Source organism: Gobio gobio, assembly GCF_949357685.1.
Source record: "Gobio gobio genome assembly, chromosome: 24".
NCBI classification, from domain to species: domain Eukaryota; kingdom Metazoa; phylum Chordata; class Actinopteri; order Cypriniformes; family Gobionidae; genus Gobio; species Gobio gobio.
In genome coordinates this window covers 11,522,524-11,536,726 of record NC_137120.1, presented here as the reverse complement: position 1 = coordinate 11,536,726, position 14,203 = coordinate 11,522,524, and the positions used below count along the sequence as shown (strand labels likewise).

At 35.9% G+C, this 14,203-nt stretch overlaps 1 protein-coding gene across 1 annotated transcript; it reads right to left on the bottom strand.

Moving 5' to 3' along the window:
- Positions 1–4,814: 4,814 nt before the first annotated feature.
- On the bottom strand, positions 4,815–12,989 carry LOC307120373 (CD48 antigen-like). The gene is made up of 6 exons (XM_079807387.1): positions 12,867–12,989; positions 12,007–12,324; positions 10,590–10,880; positions 10,369–10,482; positions 10,194–10,255; positions 4,815–5,115 (listed from the first exon to the last, which is right to left on the bottom strand). The coding sequence occupies exons 1-6, from the start codon at positions 12,919–12,921 to the stop codon at positions 5,068–5,070; spliced, it is 888 nt and encodes a 295-aa protein (XP_079663513.1). The 5' UTR covers positions 12,922–12,989; the 3' UTR covers positions 4,815–5,067.
- Between the last annotated feature and the right edge of the window lie 1,214 nt (positions 12,990–14,203).

Sequence of the window (14,203 nt, the reverse complement as noted above, 5' to 3'; positions counted from 1 at the left end):
CCAATTGTGTCGGATGCGGGTCGGGTATTACAAGGGAGAACACGGGTTTTAAACAGTCATGTGCAAACTAATATAAAAATATATGCACGTACAGTAGAATGTATATATATATCCTACTGGGGTTAATTTATATATATATATATATATATATATATATATATATATATATATATATATATATATATATATATATATATATATATATATATATATATATATATATATATATATATATATATATATATAAACAAATATATATATTTGTTTATTCGCTTTCCTTATAAGGAATAAGTTCATCTACCGCCGCTCCCATTGCGCGCATCACGCGCTGCGCGTCGGGCACCAAGTGCTGAGGGGGGCACCACAAGAAAATGCTCTCTCCACCTGTATTTCAAGATGATAAAATAATTTCAAATCCATATTAGTTTATTTTATGCCCGCGCACGCGCCCTCCCAGGACAATCACAACCGCGCGCGCAATCTGCCTGCACTGCACTCGTCGCTATGGATCCTGAGAAGTTGAAGAAAAAAATTGCTGCAAATGTGGAAGTTAATCGCTGAGGAAGCACGCAGATAACACTGGTAAAAAAAAAACAAGCACACACAGTTCTATCGAACAGTATTTTTGTCATGTTTCCTGAGTTTGGTCTCTTAATAACACTGTCTTAGTACATTAAGCCACGTTAAGCGTTTTCTTATAACATTTTTTTTTTTTTATATTTTATTTATAGTTTTCATTTTTTACAAAAAACACAAAAACAAAAAGAAACAACGAAATAAGACAACAAAAACCCTCTCTCCACAAGCCAAGATATTAAATAATCATAAAAATAGAAATCAACAACTAGTCTGTCTACATTTGTTGTTTCTACATTTTAATTTAATTGTAACTAATTACTTTTATTTAAAATTTTGATAATTTGTTTTTTAAAGTATAAGAAAAAATGAGAATCGTGTAAGAGAATCGTGATCTCAATTCCCATGGAGAAAAATCGTGATTCACATTTTAGCAAGAATCGTGCAGCCCTAGTTGCGACCCAGCAGGTTTAACCCAACAACTGGAAATTTGAAACTACCCAATGGTGTAAAATGTGATCAAATAAACCAACAAAAATTACCCAACAGTCTCAACCCAGCATTTTGGGTTAAAAACAAGAGGCAACCTCCCGCAGTTTCTCTTGAAGCCAATACGGAAGTGATTTAAACTACAATTCATCGACTGGCCGCTAGAGACAGGCTCCAGAAGGGAGCAGAATCTCATTGAGCCCCATGTTAAAATGCCCAACTTTACAGCAGATTAAAACATGTTTACAGCCTGGTACAAATTGTGGTTTTGGTCTATACAGCTAATTTTTCCCTTTATGACAACTGTGAGGGGGGTGAATTTTTTTTTTATGACTGAAAAAGCCTTAAAGTTCTGCATAATTAAGGGCGAGGCCACTTTGAGTGACAGGTGGATAGCCATTTATCTGCTGTCTGTTAGTCATCGCATCACTTCAGCTCCGCCCACGTCCTGCCTTTTAGCCCATTTTCTGTTATCCGAGAGTGACGCGTGCTGACAAGATGGCGACGGCCAGCTCGTCCGTACTTTGCGCTTCAAAACTGCTTATCAGAATCCTATGGGTGACATCACGTACACTACGTCTGAAAGGATCGGTTTTGCTGCTAAGGAAAAAGCTGAGATCCAAACCCCAGCAATAGAACAATAAAAGTCACTAATCTTGAGAGAAGATCTCACAGAAACTATGGGACATCACCCATTTCCCCCCTCCCCGTTTTGCCCTCTCTTTACCCTGGTTCAAGTCAACAAAGGCAGATATACCAAAGAGGATGTATCTTGTAAATCTATTGTTTTATCCCTTTCATGTTTGATGTCTTTTTAAAGGTCTCGGTGCGAATGGTAAAAGGGTCTCAGTTTCACTGCAGTCACTAGTAGTATTAGAAAGGTTGAAAACTAATGAGAATTCAGTTCTCCTTTTTGAATGGTCTCTTCAAAGATATCTGATCCTCTCCCCCAAAACCAGGTGTTTGAATTGCAAATATTTACAACCCTTTTGTTCTAGTTGGAATATATAAAGGAGGGTTAACAGAGCTGCCAGGGGGGAACATTCTGCAGCCAGAACCCCCATGCAGTCTGTGTCAATGTATTTGAGACACTCACACACTCTGCATGTATTGTGCCAGACATGATGACTCTTTGAAATTATTTTCATATTACTTTGCGATTGTGTTTATGTTTTTATGCTGATCAGTTGTGTACCATGGATTCTTGCTTAATTATTTTCTTGTCTGGCCAAAATAAATGTTAATCTTGATTTATTCTGTATCTTTCTGAAATCATTATTTTAGTAGTGTCGCATGCGGAGTAAGTAGGAGCTACCGCAAATCTCTCTGTTGGGACAGATCACACTAAGTACTCCATAGCGGGAGCATTGAGTCAAGCATGAGAGAAAATCTGATTTCTGACTGTCGCTGTTATTATAAGTTGCAGCTCTTGTGGCTATTAATCAAATTATACTTTTTGTTATGAGAACTTGTGGGACTCATAGACTCAACAGACTAATTTGTGTTCGTGAGAGCTAGTGATTCGCGACACTAGCCTCTGTGCGGCTCCGGGTCCCATGGTGGAACGAATATTTGAAAATAAGTGATACTAAGAAAAATAAATGATCTAAATTAAATCGCAACTAATTGTAAAATCAGCTGATAAACTCTAAACGTAACACACTTTATGAAGTCACATAAAATTGGAGTCAGATAAAATTATTCATGGAGTCAGATTTGAAATGAGATATCAATAAATTAAGATAACTTCACCAAAATGCTGAAAAGGCTTACACGCAGAATTCCTTTTGACCAAGCCGTTAGAATCCGTTTTTTTGGGCTAACGGATGGAAGTTTACACGTCCATACTTTTTTTACAGTCTATGGTTACGCTGGATTTTTCCTTATGACAAAGAGTGTTGGTGTGACGGTCTGAATTTCACAGAACATACCGTAATAAAGCCGCCTCTACAAGTGAAACAATTAGCTCCTTTTTAGAGCATATTAATGGTCAAATGCACACAAAAATTACAATATGCCCATCGGGGTGAGTATTAACGTAAATACAGTCGTAAACAGTTCAGAAGAATGAGTAACAGGAACCGTATTTTGATTCCACGTGTGCCTCAGGTCTTTAAGGGACAGCAGTTATTCAAACTACAAAAAGACAAACGATCACTTGCTGCTCTTGACTGATTAACTTGTGTAACTGTAATGGATTAATATGTATTTAATTTTTTACAATGAAGATTATCCAATGTTATTCTAAATTTGATTGCTTTGGGTTTTTTTTAAATTCAGTTTCTTACCTGAATACTGTTAGACCTGAACAAAATAAAGCAGTCGATTTCATTTGTCTCTTCTGATGTATTTAATTGTGCTGTTGTTAGTGATTTGCTTATTTGTTACTATTTTATTATTGTTTACTCGTCTTTTTTTCATTCAATTTACCATTTGAAGTCAAGCTTCCTTGTGCGGTATGTAAGCTATTGCAACAAAATTACCCCATTATAGTATATACATTGTTAGCAAACATTTGTGAGATAATTGTAATGGTAATTGATCAACGTTTATGTATGAAAAAAAGCTTAAAGGCTTTATCATATAAAGTGATCTCTTGAGAATACATTTTTGATTGCCTAGACTTTCAATAGATGGACAAAAAAAGAAAAAATATAAAAGGTCAATGAGCTGAATCTGATTGACTGTCTACCTCAAAGACAAATGTTTGCTTTTTTTTATATTTTCAATAATTTAATTGAAAGTGAAGTGAATCTGTCGAGTTGTTTGGGGTAATTGTTTTTACATTGACTTAGATACAGGTTAGATAGTATGTAAAGTCTACTTAGACTGATACATTTTGAAAAAAATAAAACTTGTGATTTGCTTAAATATCTGGGGCCAGATTCACAAAACATTCTTAATAATAAAATTATTTTTAACTGCCAATTTCTTCTTATTTTCTAACTTAAGAAAAAATAAAAGAATATTTTGTATTCCCAAAAACTTTTCTTAAAAATGTTCTTATCTTTTTTCTTATGATTGTTCTTTAGATAAAATTTAAGAAGTATTCATATTCACGAGAAGAATGTTCTTAAAAATTAAAGTTAGGATAACCTCCAACCTATCTTAAATACCCAAATGTAAGATGTTTAACAAATTATTCGGTTGTTTCAAATATAAAGCATTACAACATAGTAGATAGCTAAATATAATATTTATAACTAGTACCATATGGACGAGTATAAAACCAGCAACCAGATCGCACCAATCAGCAAGTGTCAACAGCGGACGACAAACCCACGCAATTTAAAAAGAGAACCATCTTTGGCATCTCTTACAAGGATCACATCACAAATTAAACCGTGAAAAACACCATTAGCCTTGGAATAGGCCTTTATGGAGACCTCCTCACTGCAGTTATAAAGAAAAAGCTGGAATGGTACGGACATGTCAGATCCAAAAACCTAAAATCTGTCCACAACAATCATTCAAGGTACCGTCCCAGGTGGCAGAAAAAGAGGCAGAAGTGGGCTGACAACATTGCAGAATGGACTATAGAGTTTTGCAGACACAGGCACTAGCACATGACCGAGACTAGTGGAGGGACCTGGTCAGATGTTCAACAGCACAGCGACCCGACGACCACACCAGGTCATGGGACTGATGGTGATGATGATGATGAAACCACTATGCATTGAACTCGATAATAATTTGTTTTCAAAAAACAATAAGGAAAGAACAGTAAATGACAGGCAGAGATATACAGTGAAGGGTGGAATCAATATTTACTAATGAAAGTTATGTACTTTTCTATATGATAAACAAAAACATATAAATGCCATCATTTATGGATGATATGCCATTGGTGAAACATTAAATTATAACACAATTTCAGACATCACAATAACACACACAAAAAAAGAGTGAAAACAAATGTAGACATCCTGGCAGGGAATAAAAACCAAAAGGTGAGACTCAAGGTCCAGTATGAACTCTGACATCAGTTCCGGTAGATAAAGGTCATCGTTTTTTGCGGACGTTTTCATACACAGTCTCCGTCTTTGATTTCTGTAATGAAAACACAAAATCCATCAGGAATCTGCTGATGCGACAGGAAATTAATAACAGACCAAGGTTTCTCTGAATATCCTTGTTATTCTCTTAATAAAACCTTTGAAAATCCCAGATCTATAATTTTTACTCTAACGGTTGATCTTGCACGCTGTTTTTTTATTTTTAATATGCAAATCTACAAATACAGACAAGTATTTTTTCTTAAAAACTACTAGGTTACTACTACTACTAACAGAAGCTAACATAAAGCAGCAAGAGGAAATGACATCAATCATGACTTTTTAAACCGTTGAATCATCAAACAGTTTAAGTTCTGCAGGTCTGCACTGAGAATGATTGTCTTTCACACTAAAGCAACAGCTCAGACACTTGTTGCAACACGTCTACAAAACAACCAATGGCTGCTAAAGCTGTGTTTCACCTCAGATAATCATGAACCGCAGAGACGCTGCAGCTCCAGGACAGACTTCAGCACAGGTGACATCTCTGAATCCTTCTTTCTGTCCAATGAAAATCTAATAGTATAAAAATGGCCTTGCACGGTTGATTTTTAGAATATCAAACCAATGTATTTATAGTTGGGATTGTTTATATATGATTTTAAACAAGAGATTATTTAAATTAGTAGGCCACAGACTTTCAGGCAGACAGCAGCACATCAAAAATAGAAATGGGCTGTCCATAAACTAAAGATACACCAATGCAACAATGGGAGCCATCTAGTTCAGTCAAACGACACACAGCATGGTCACTGTTCCTTGGTAGAACCCGGTACCTCTCATTCGAATTAAAGGTGCACTATGTAACTTTTCTGTCCGCTAGAGGTCACCTATTCAAAACAAAGGTGTAGCTTGATGACGCCACGTTTGAGCGCAGAATCTTGGGACATGTGGTCTTCACCTCACAGCTGGTGGAAAAGAATCGGGATAGGACTCGGGCAGAAATCATGTTCATGGATGCGATTATTAACGTTACTGTAGTATGAAGCAGAGCAGGACCAAGTGTTGTGGAGCTGAGCGAGTGACTGTTAATAAGATGAACGCAACACACACCTTGCGAGCAGCGGGACTTTTATTATGCCACAGTCGCCAGCGCCATTTCCGCTTTTCAGGTCATGAGTATGAGGTAACGCAGCTCTCTTTATCATATTAGATACATCTGAGTGTGTTGAAAATTATGTTATGACGTTACTCTGTGTGTTCGCTCGGCGGCTGTTATGACTGTTGTTGCACACTGCAGTGAGAGTAAAGCGTTTCTGCAAAAATAAAAATGAGGAAAACCGAGGGTAAAGCAGATATTATGCCATTGACAGGCGACTCCTTCACACGTCCCGGTTCCTTGGTTAAAAAAGCAATTTCTCATGATTGACATATAATTGGAAACATTTGGGATATTGTAAGTACTTAACCGAACACAATATATAACACTGGCATAGTGGTTTTTGGATATTTTACTGATAAAATGTTACATAGTGCACCATGCGTGACAAAATCGAATTCATTCATATGTATTGGTTTGCATTAGTGGTTCTCTATTCCATGCCGTATCCGTGTAAGCACTCTGTGTGTTAATAGAGAATCTGAACTGTTGTTTACAACTTAATTCTTAATGTGCTCAAAAAGTACATAGTCAAATGTCATGGCATCCAAGTCAAGTTGAGACAACCTAAGTCTATACCATTTTCAGTTGATAAAATATTTCACCAAAAAGTAGACCTTTCTACTTTGTTTACATACGTGTTCTCATACACGTTTATGCTTCAGTAGACAATGAGCATGTTTACATGCACACCAGTACCCCGATATGTATACCATGGTTAATAGAAACATAGAATAAAGCTATTACTTCATTAAATTGCATTTTATAAGTTCCCGTATGAACTGAACGGACCAATTACCTGTGCAATATGACTGAAGCCCATTGTACATGCGTGACGTGTGAATCACCGTATACTCTCCATATACTCGAGCCGTTCCTATCAAGACGGGGATGATAAAATGAGCAATCCATTTGAATTCTATTGAGAATTTACCACTTCAAAACGCTATGGAGAAAGTCAAACGTGATCTAAAACGGCCACGTAAACTAAAAAGACTGATGAAAATAAGGGAAAACATCATCCTGCTCCAACATACATGTGAAAGCTTTTTAAACTACTCATGTCCACCTTTACTAGAACTTATCATGTTGTATTGTATTAATTGTGGCAAATTTTGACTTCTTGTCCAAATTCTTTAACTTCTTGTAGAATTTATAATATATAAACTGTTGAGGGAATAGATTTTTCACTAACGATATTACAACTGTGGCGTGATTGTAAATAAAGTTTCTAAATGTGTATGTGTATTTCTCATAGCAAATGCTATAGATAAAAATAAAAATAATAATTAAAAAAACGGTTGGCCTAAGCGTGGTGAGGAGCCATCAATGGTCTTAATTATATCCTTTTTGTAACAAATGCTACAGTTAAACAATTACAATAGCTAAGTTATTTTTCATAGGGCCAAGTACACGTTGGAAATAGCTTTAAAGTCTGGACCATTATTGACTAAACAATTGGTTTTCCCTATGTGTACATTGTGCTAATAATGACAGATATCAGAAAAAAAATGGCTTTCAGATATTCCAAGAGATGACAGAATATTTACATTTTCAATATAAGAAAATAAGTCAAGTAAAAGTAAAGTTAGTTTGAACTACCAATGCACTTTAATTAGGATGACCATATTTTGATTACCAAAACCCAGGACACTCGGCCCGGCAATGAGATACTCAAATGATACTCGAAGTTTACGCAAAGATTCCTTATTAATTTCAATACATTTAAAGTATGCCCCATCTGTATGGATAGAAAATTGTTATATTAGGGCCAGGACAGGACTTGAAAACCGGACATGTCCTGGGAAAACAGGACGTTTGGTCACCCTACTTTAATTGAAAATTCAGTCAAACGGATAAGGTTTTAGGTGCTTAAAATAAAATACATCATATGTAAACAAGTAATTGTTAACTAGCTTGTGTTCTTTCAACTTATTGAAGTGCGCATTTGTTACAGGAAACTGTCCGTACTGATTTAAAGGGATACTTCACCCAAAAACAGAAGAAAGAATTTTGTACCGTTTTGTAACAACTTGAGGGTGAGTAAATAATGACCGAATTCTCATTTTTTGGTGAACTCTCTCTTAAAACAGGGGTCTTTCGACATTTTTCAGGGCAAGGACCCCTTAGGCGATAGAAAAATGGAGCAAAATGTGTCAAACAGAGCTACACATTAAGCATATATTTGATTATGATATAATAAGATATATAATGTTAAGACGGTATACCAGAACTATGCACATTATTGTTGTTGCACATGCACCACTGTCTGTATATTACTTGCCATTGTTAAAATGAACATGCTGCGATAATCACGATTCATTAGTTGTTTGCAGTTGTTGTAAATTATTTTAATTGATTTGCAGAGTCATACATTTATTTTACAAATCAGATTAATAATTAAACATTTACCTGAACTTTAGTTTCAAGTTTACTAAAACATTGTCATTTTACTGAGATGGACAATTAAGAATCAAATCACTAATATATATTGATACAAATGTTTTTTAAATCTATGATTCTGTATTTACATCGCGTATCTATTTTGAAATGACGTATTTTTGTCCAGTGCTAGTTATCACCGTCAATTGCAATTTTGAGAGTAAAACAGGCTTACAGGCATTTATATTTAGATGTCACTTCCAAAGCTTTGTAGTGTGTAATTTGGCGTTGTTCCTCTTAGCAGCATGATAAACAATACTTTTATTCAATGGATTATAGCTATATAACCTCAATAGCACAAAAAAACGCTCACTTAAAAATCACAATTTAGCTGTCACTCATCTCATTTCACGATCTCATATCGTTCCTTCAAAATCAGTAAAGTTGAATAATGAATCTCTTACTTACATCGTGTCTTTGTTAAAGAGAGAATTCACGAGAGCGAGCATAACTCTGAATAAAAACTCCGGCGTTTTGAGCGGTGAGTGGATTCTAACTTAAACACATCTTATTGGCCATTGCGTTCCAGAGGTCAACAAGCACGTTTATGATTGGCTACATTTCAGAGCACAAAATCAAACGCAATGTTTGCCAAATCTGTTTCTCCAATAATATTATATTAATACAGTATCAACGGAGGGTGCTCTGCTGTCACTACTGTGTGCGTATATTTGACTTTGTGATGATTTCTTCCCACGTTATAATTTTTTTTAATCAAAAAATTATTTGTGTTCAAACATTAATTGGCGGACCCTCTGCAGTACCGCCGCGGACCCCTTAGGGGTTGCGGACCCCCAGTTGAAGACCCATGTCTTATAAAGTGATCCAGACAGTCACCGAGAGTTTTGCTGTGGACTTCGACTCTTTCTTGACCACGAAAAATTATAAAAATGTGTTCTTGTCTCGTGCAGCCAAAGTAGAAGTTGTCAAAATGCTGCATCTGAAACTGAATGAGGGGATAAAATGCAAGTCCCGCTGATATGTTGCAAGTTGGAAGTTTTTAATGCTTCACAACCGACATAACAAATGAAATAATCAAAGTCAGATCCATGAATTATTACGTTTTGACGTCACTACTGAGCCATAACCTGATTTATTAATGAAGTCTTGTAAACACGGTTTTCTTGCATTGGTTAGTCGGTTTGCATGTAAACCGGGACAACAGCTTATTTCAAGAAGTTGATTTTAGTGAGTTATCAGCGAACTGATATGCATGTAAACGTGCTCATTGAATGGGAAAAAAGATGCAATGAATGTGAATGGTGACTGAGCCTGTCAGATATAATAATTTATCAATTTTTTTACGTCTGCAAAATGAAAATATCTGCGTAAAATGGAAAACCTAACTTGGTATTTTCACTGAGGTGCAAACAGTACATACGTTTAGTATAAATAGCATAAAAACTCTCTTTTGTTCTGAAGGTTATAATGACGGTTGAGTCCATAGGCCACCCACGTCTGTCCACTGACCGTCTCATGCTGCAAACTTCAATCAGCTTCAATCACACTGACTGACTGCAGCAGCGTCTTACCTTTTGCCGTGTTCTTGGCTTACACAATGCTGAATCAGTTCCGTCTTCCTCCTGGGTCTCGACTGTTAAAACAACAAAACTTGCAGTCTTACATAGAAATGTGACAAATAAATAGTTCTGCTTCAGATGTATTATTTGTAGAATATATTTTGTAGTTAATAACTGCTCTCCTGACCTGTTTTTTTACATGTCCTGCAGATGCAGCACATCACGACTACAGCAACAATCAGTAGAGATCCAGCGGCGGCCGCAGAGATCAACACTACGTACAATAAAGGTAGGCCTTGATCTGTAATGGACAAAATTAGCCTTTAGTGTGACTGAAATGTCAGCGCTACAGTGTGTAACATGATAGATCAGCTTAGTTAATCAACATTCATATCAACACCAACATACCTGGACATGTGTGACAGAGTTGAGTGATGTTGAGATGTTGAGTCTGGTTGTTGATGGAGTTGTTCACAACACAACTATAGGCATTTTTATCATCAAATTTCACCTCTAAGGAAAGGCTTCTGTTATGACGGGACACACTGATGCTGGACAATAAACTGATTCTTTTGTACCAGGAGAGAGTCACATGACTCACATTCAACACTGAACACACCAGTGAACAATTTGAGGATGATGATGATGATGAAGAACATTGTGAAGAGTCTCTGGTAATGTTAGGTGTGGGCAGAGGAGCTGGAAAACGAGGGAACAAACAAGAATGTGGTTAAATCAATCTTAATTTCGATGTATTGTGATGACAGTCAGTGAGTGTTTCTCAACATCTCAATATGTAAATAGTTAAAGGAACATTCAGAGTTCAGTACAAGTTAAGCTCAATCAACAGTATTTGTGGCGTTGTGTTGATTACCAACAATGAATGAATGGGGTTTCAATGGTAGAGGAGAGCAGGGAACAACCTAACGCTGCGTTAGTAGTTGAAACTTTTACTAGTTGCCATATCAAAATTATTTAGAGAAAAAAATTGCGCCAAAATTTAAATCTCTGGAAGATATTACTGAACATTTATTTAACCATAGCAATATTACATTTCTTACTTAAGTTCAGTTTTCATCTCTATTTTTTGTGTTTATTTAAAATAAGACAAATCTGATATTATTGTATTCTTATTTCTGTTATTTAACAGTTGAGATAGTATTTAATGCTGATCTAACAGCAGAAGTTGGGGCATGTTGTCACACTGCGTTACAATGTGCCCCTATTAGAAATTTGCTCTTCTATTTTGAGAAACCACGAGAAAAGGGTGAATAATGTGTCATTATGTTCAGATATTATTAATTATCATTATGTATGCTGTATAGTATTTAGCGATGTGTTTGTTGTCAAACAATTTTTAAAAAAATATTTTTAATGATTAAAAATGCCATTATTTTATTTTAAAAAGTTAATAATACAGTAAATAAAATAATATTTTATTGACAAAATATTTTACTTTGTCTACGATATTTTTTTGATTATATCAGAACACCTAAAACCCTAAAATGACCCCAAAAATATGATTTAAACAGCTTTACAGTTCAAATACTACACAAGTTTCAAGAGTAGAATTATTGTATTTTTAATAGATTATAAGGGTCACATTTCTCCTTTTAAATCCTTACAAAACTGACTTCTGTTAAAACCGCTTTGCCGTAAAAGTTTCTCTTTTCTTGCCGTAACCATTTTTTTCCCTGAATTATTTTTCGTGGTAATCAACATTATGCTATCAATTAAGTTTAACTTGTATTGAACGCAAAATATTTCTTAACATTCTCCTAAAAGCAAAAATATTTGAATGACAGAAGAAATGATCTCTACTTACCAAAGACAGAAACACTGAATGTTTTGGATGATCGTTTCGCTCCACTTATCAGCAGTTCATAATCTCCAGCATGTTCAGTTGTGATGTTTGTGATGGTCAGAGATCCAGTTTGATCGTCCAGCTTCAGTCGGTCTCTGAATCTCCCATCAGGAACATCAAATGTGGAGAATATCCTAGCAGCTCTGCTGATTTCAGCTATGAGAGACTTTTCACCTCCATATTTCCACAGTATGTCTTCATCTTCAGCTATTTTAATAACATTCGTTTTTAGAGTGATCGATTCTCCCTCCATCACTGATAATGACTGACCAAACACACCTGGAGAACACAAAAAGGCTAAAAGCTGATGCAGTTTTTAGCAGCAGAGACACAAAACAAATGGTGATATTTGATCTTTAAACTTATCAAAATAAGTTACTTGACAAGTTAATTGTGGCTGAGTAAAACTTCAAGTTTAATTATATGCAAGAATTACGCTTTCATATCAATAGCTCATTAAAAAGAGACCATATATGAATCTATAGTAGATCTCACAATAATGTGTTAAATTGAATTAATTTTGGAAATGCAAACGCGAATCATCTGACTAATTTGAACCATAGCAGCTTTATTTCTCTAAAACGGAAAGAAATTAGGATAACACTTTATTTTAAGATGACGTAATTAGACGTTACTACATGTACTTACTAATAACAGTAAATTATGTATAATTACAAGTAACTAACCCTAAACCAAACCATAACTCTTTAGTAAGTATGTAGTTAATTAGTATTACTCAGTAGAGTGTGTGCGTAACTGCGTCACTTTAAAATGAAGTGCAACAGATATTACTAGGCAGTAAAAATATATGTATAACTTACCAATCAGACGCCACCAACTCAAACAGAACAAAACAAACATTGAAGAATGAAACATTTTCTTCAGCGGGTCAGTGAAAACTCTGGTCTAATAAGACTATCTGCTCCAAACACTCAATCTAATGTGAATTTTCCCACCCACTGTTTGACCACCCTACTAGTTTACACACACACACACACACACACACACACACACACACACACACACACACACACACACACACACACACACACACACACACACACACACACACACACACACACACACACACACACACACACACACACACACACACACACACACACACAATGCATGTGTATATATTAATGTTAAGATTGGTTGGTTTCTGAAAGGTAGTTTCTGATTGGGTCAAATATGAAAAAATAGTGGAATATTGATAATTAAACATTGTCAGCCTTAATTTAATGAGAAATCTGATAGATTTCAGATTAATAATCACTCAGTTTTTGAGAAATGGCAAAAACCGTCTGCCATCTTACAATGCAAGTCTTACTGAGGTGAGAGCAGCTCAACAGTCAAACTGAAACCTGCTGCGGTCGGTTTTCTTCAGAAACATGATTGATATGTTGGGTGGACAAAGAGCTTGTGCATGATGGCTATTTGTTTGATGTGAGTTTAGTTTGAAGATGAGGGGCTTCTTCCTGTCCTGCTGTTATGCACCTCACAGACAGAGTCATGAAGCTTCGGAGCAGAAACGAATCAGCGAGTCGATTCAGCGGTTCAGAGCGCCAAAGTCACGTGATTTCAGCAGTTTGGCAGTTTGACACACGATCCAAATCAGGATTCGACTCGCTGATTCGTTTCCGCTCCGAAGCTTCATGAAGCAGTGTTTTGAAATCGGTTATTACTATAGAAGTCGTTATTTATTTATTTTTTGCGCACAACACACATGCGCTTTATAGTATTAATATTATACCATGGTACTCACATGGACTGATTTAAATATGTTTTTAGTACATTAATGGATCTTGAGAGTGTAAATTACATTGATGCATTTAGGGGTGTGGTCCTGGTCAAGACAATCTCCTGAACTCCAAACTGAATGTCAGAATGGGAAAGAAAGGTGATTTAAGCAATTTTTAGCGTGGCATGGTTGTTGGTGCCAGACGGGCCGGTCTGAGTATTTCACAATCTGCTCAGTTACTGGGATTTTCACACACAACCATTTCTAGGGTTTACAAAGAATGGTGTGAAAAGGGAAAAACATCCAGTATGCGGCAGTTCTGTGGGCGAAAATGCCTTTTTGATGCTAGAGGTCAGAGGAGAATGGGCCGACTGATTCAAGCTTATAGAAGAGCAACTTTGACTGAAATAACCA

Coding starts and splice junctions, on each gene's coding strand:
- LOC307120373 (XM_079807387.1), bottom strand. CDS start 12,921: ATGTTTCATTCTTCAATGTTTGTTTTGTTCTGTTTGAGTTGGTGGCGT. Junction 10,881..12,006: donor ATTCAGTGTTTCTGTCTTTG/GTAAGTAGAGAT, acceptor CTCGTTTTCCAG/CTCCTCTGCCCACACCTAAC. Junction 5,116..10,193: donor AGCCAAGAACACGGCAAAAG/GTAAGACGCTGC, acceptor TTTTCATTACAG/AAATCAAAGACGGAGACTGT.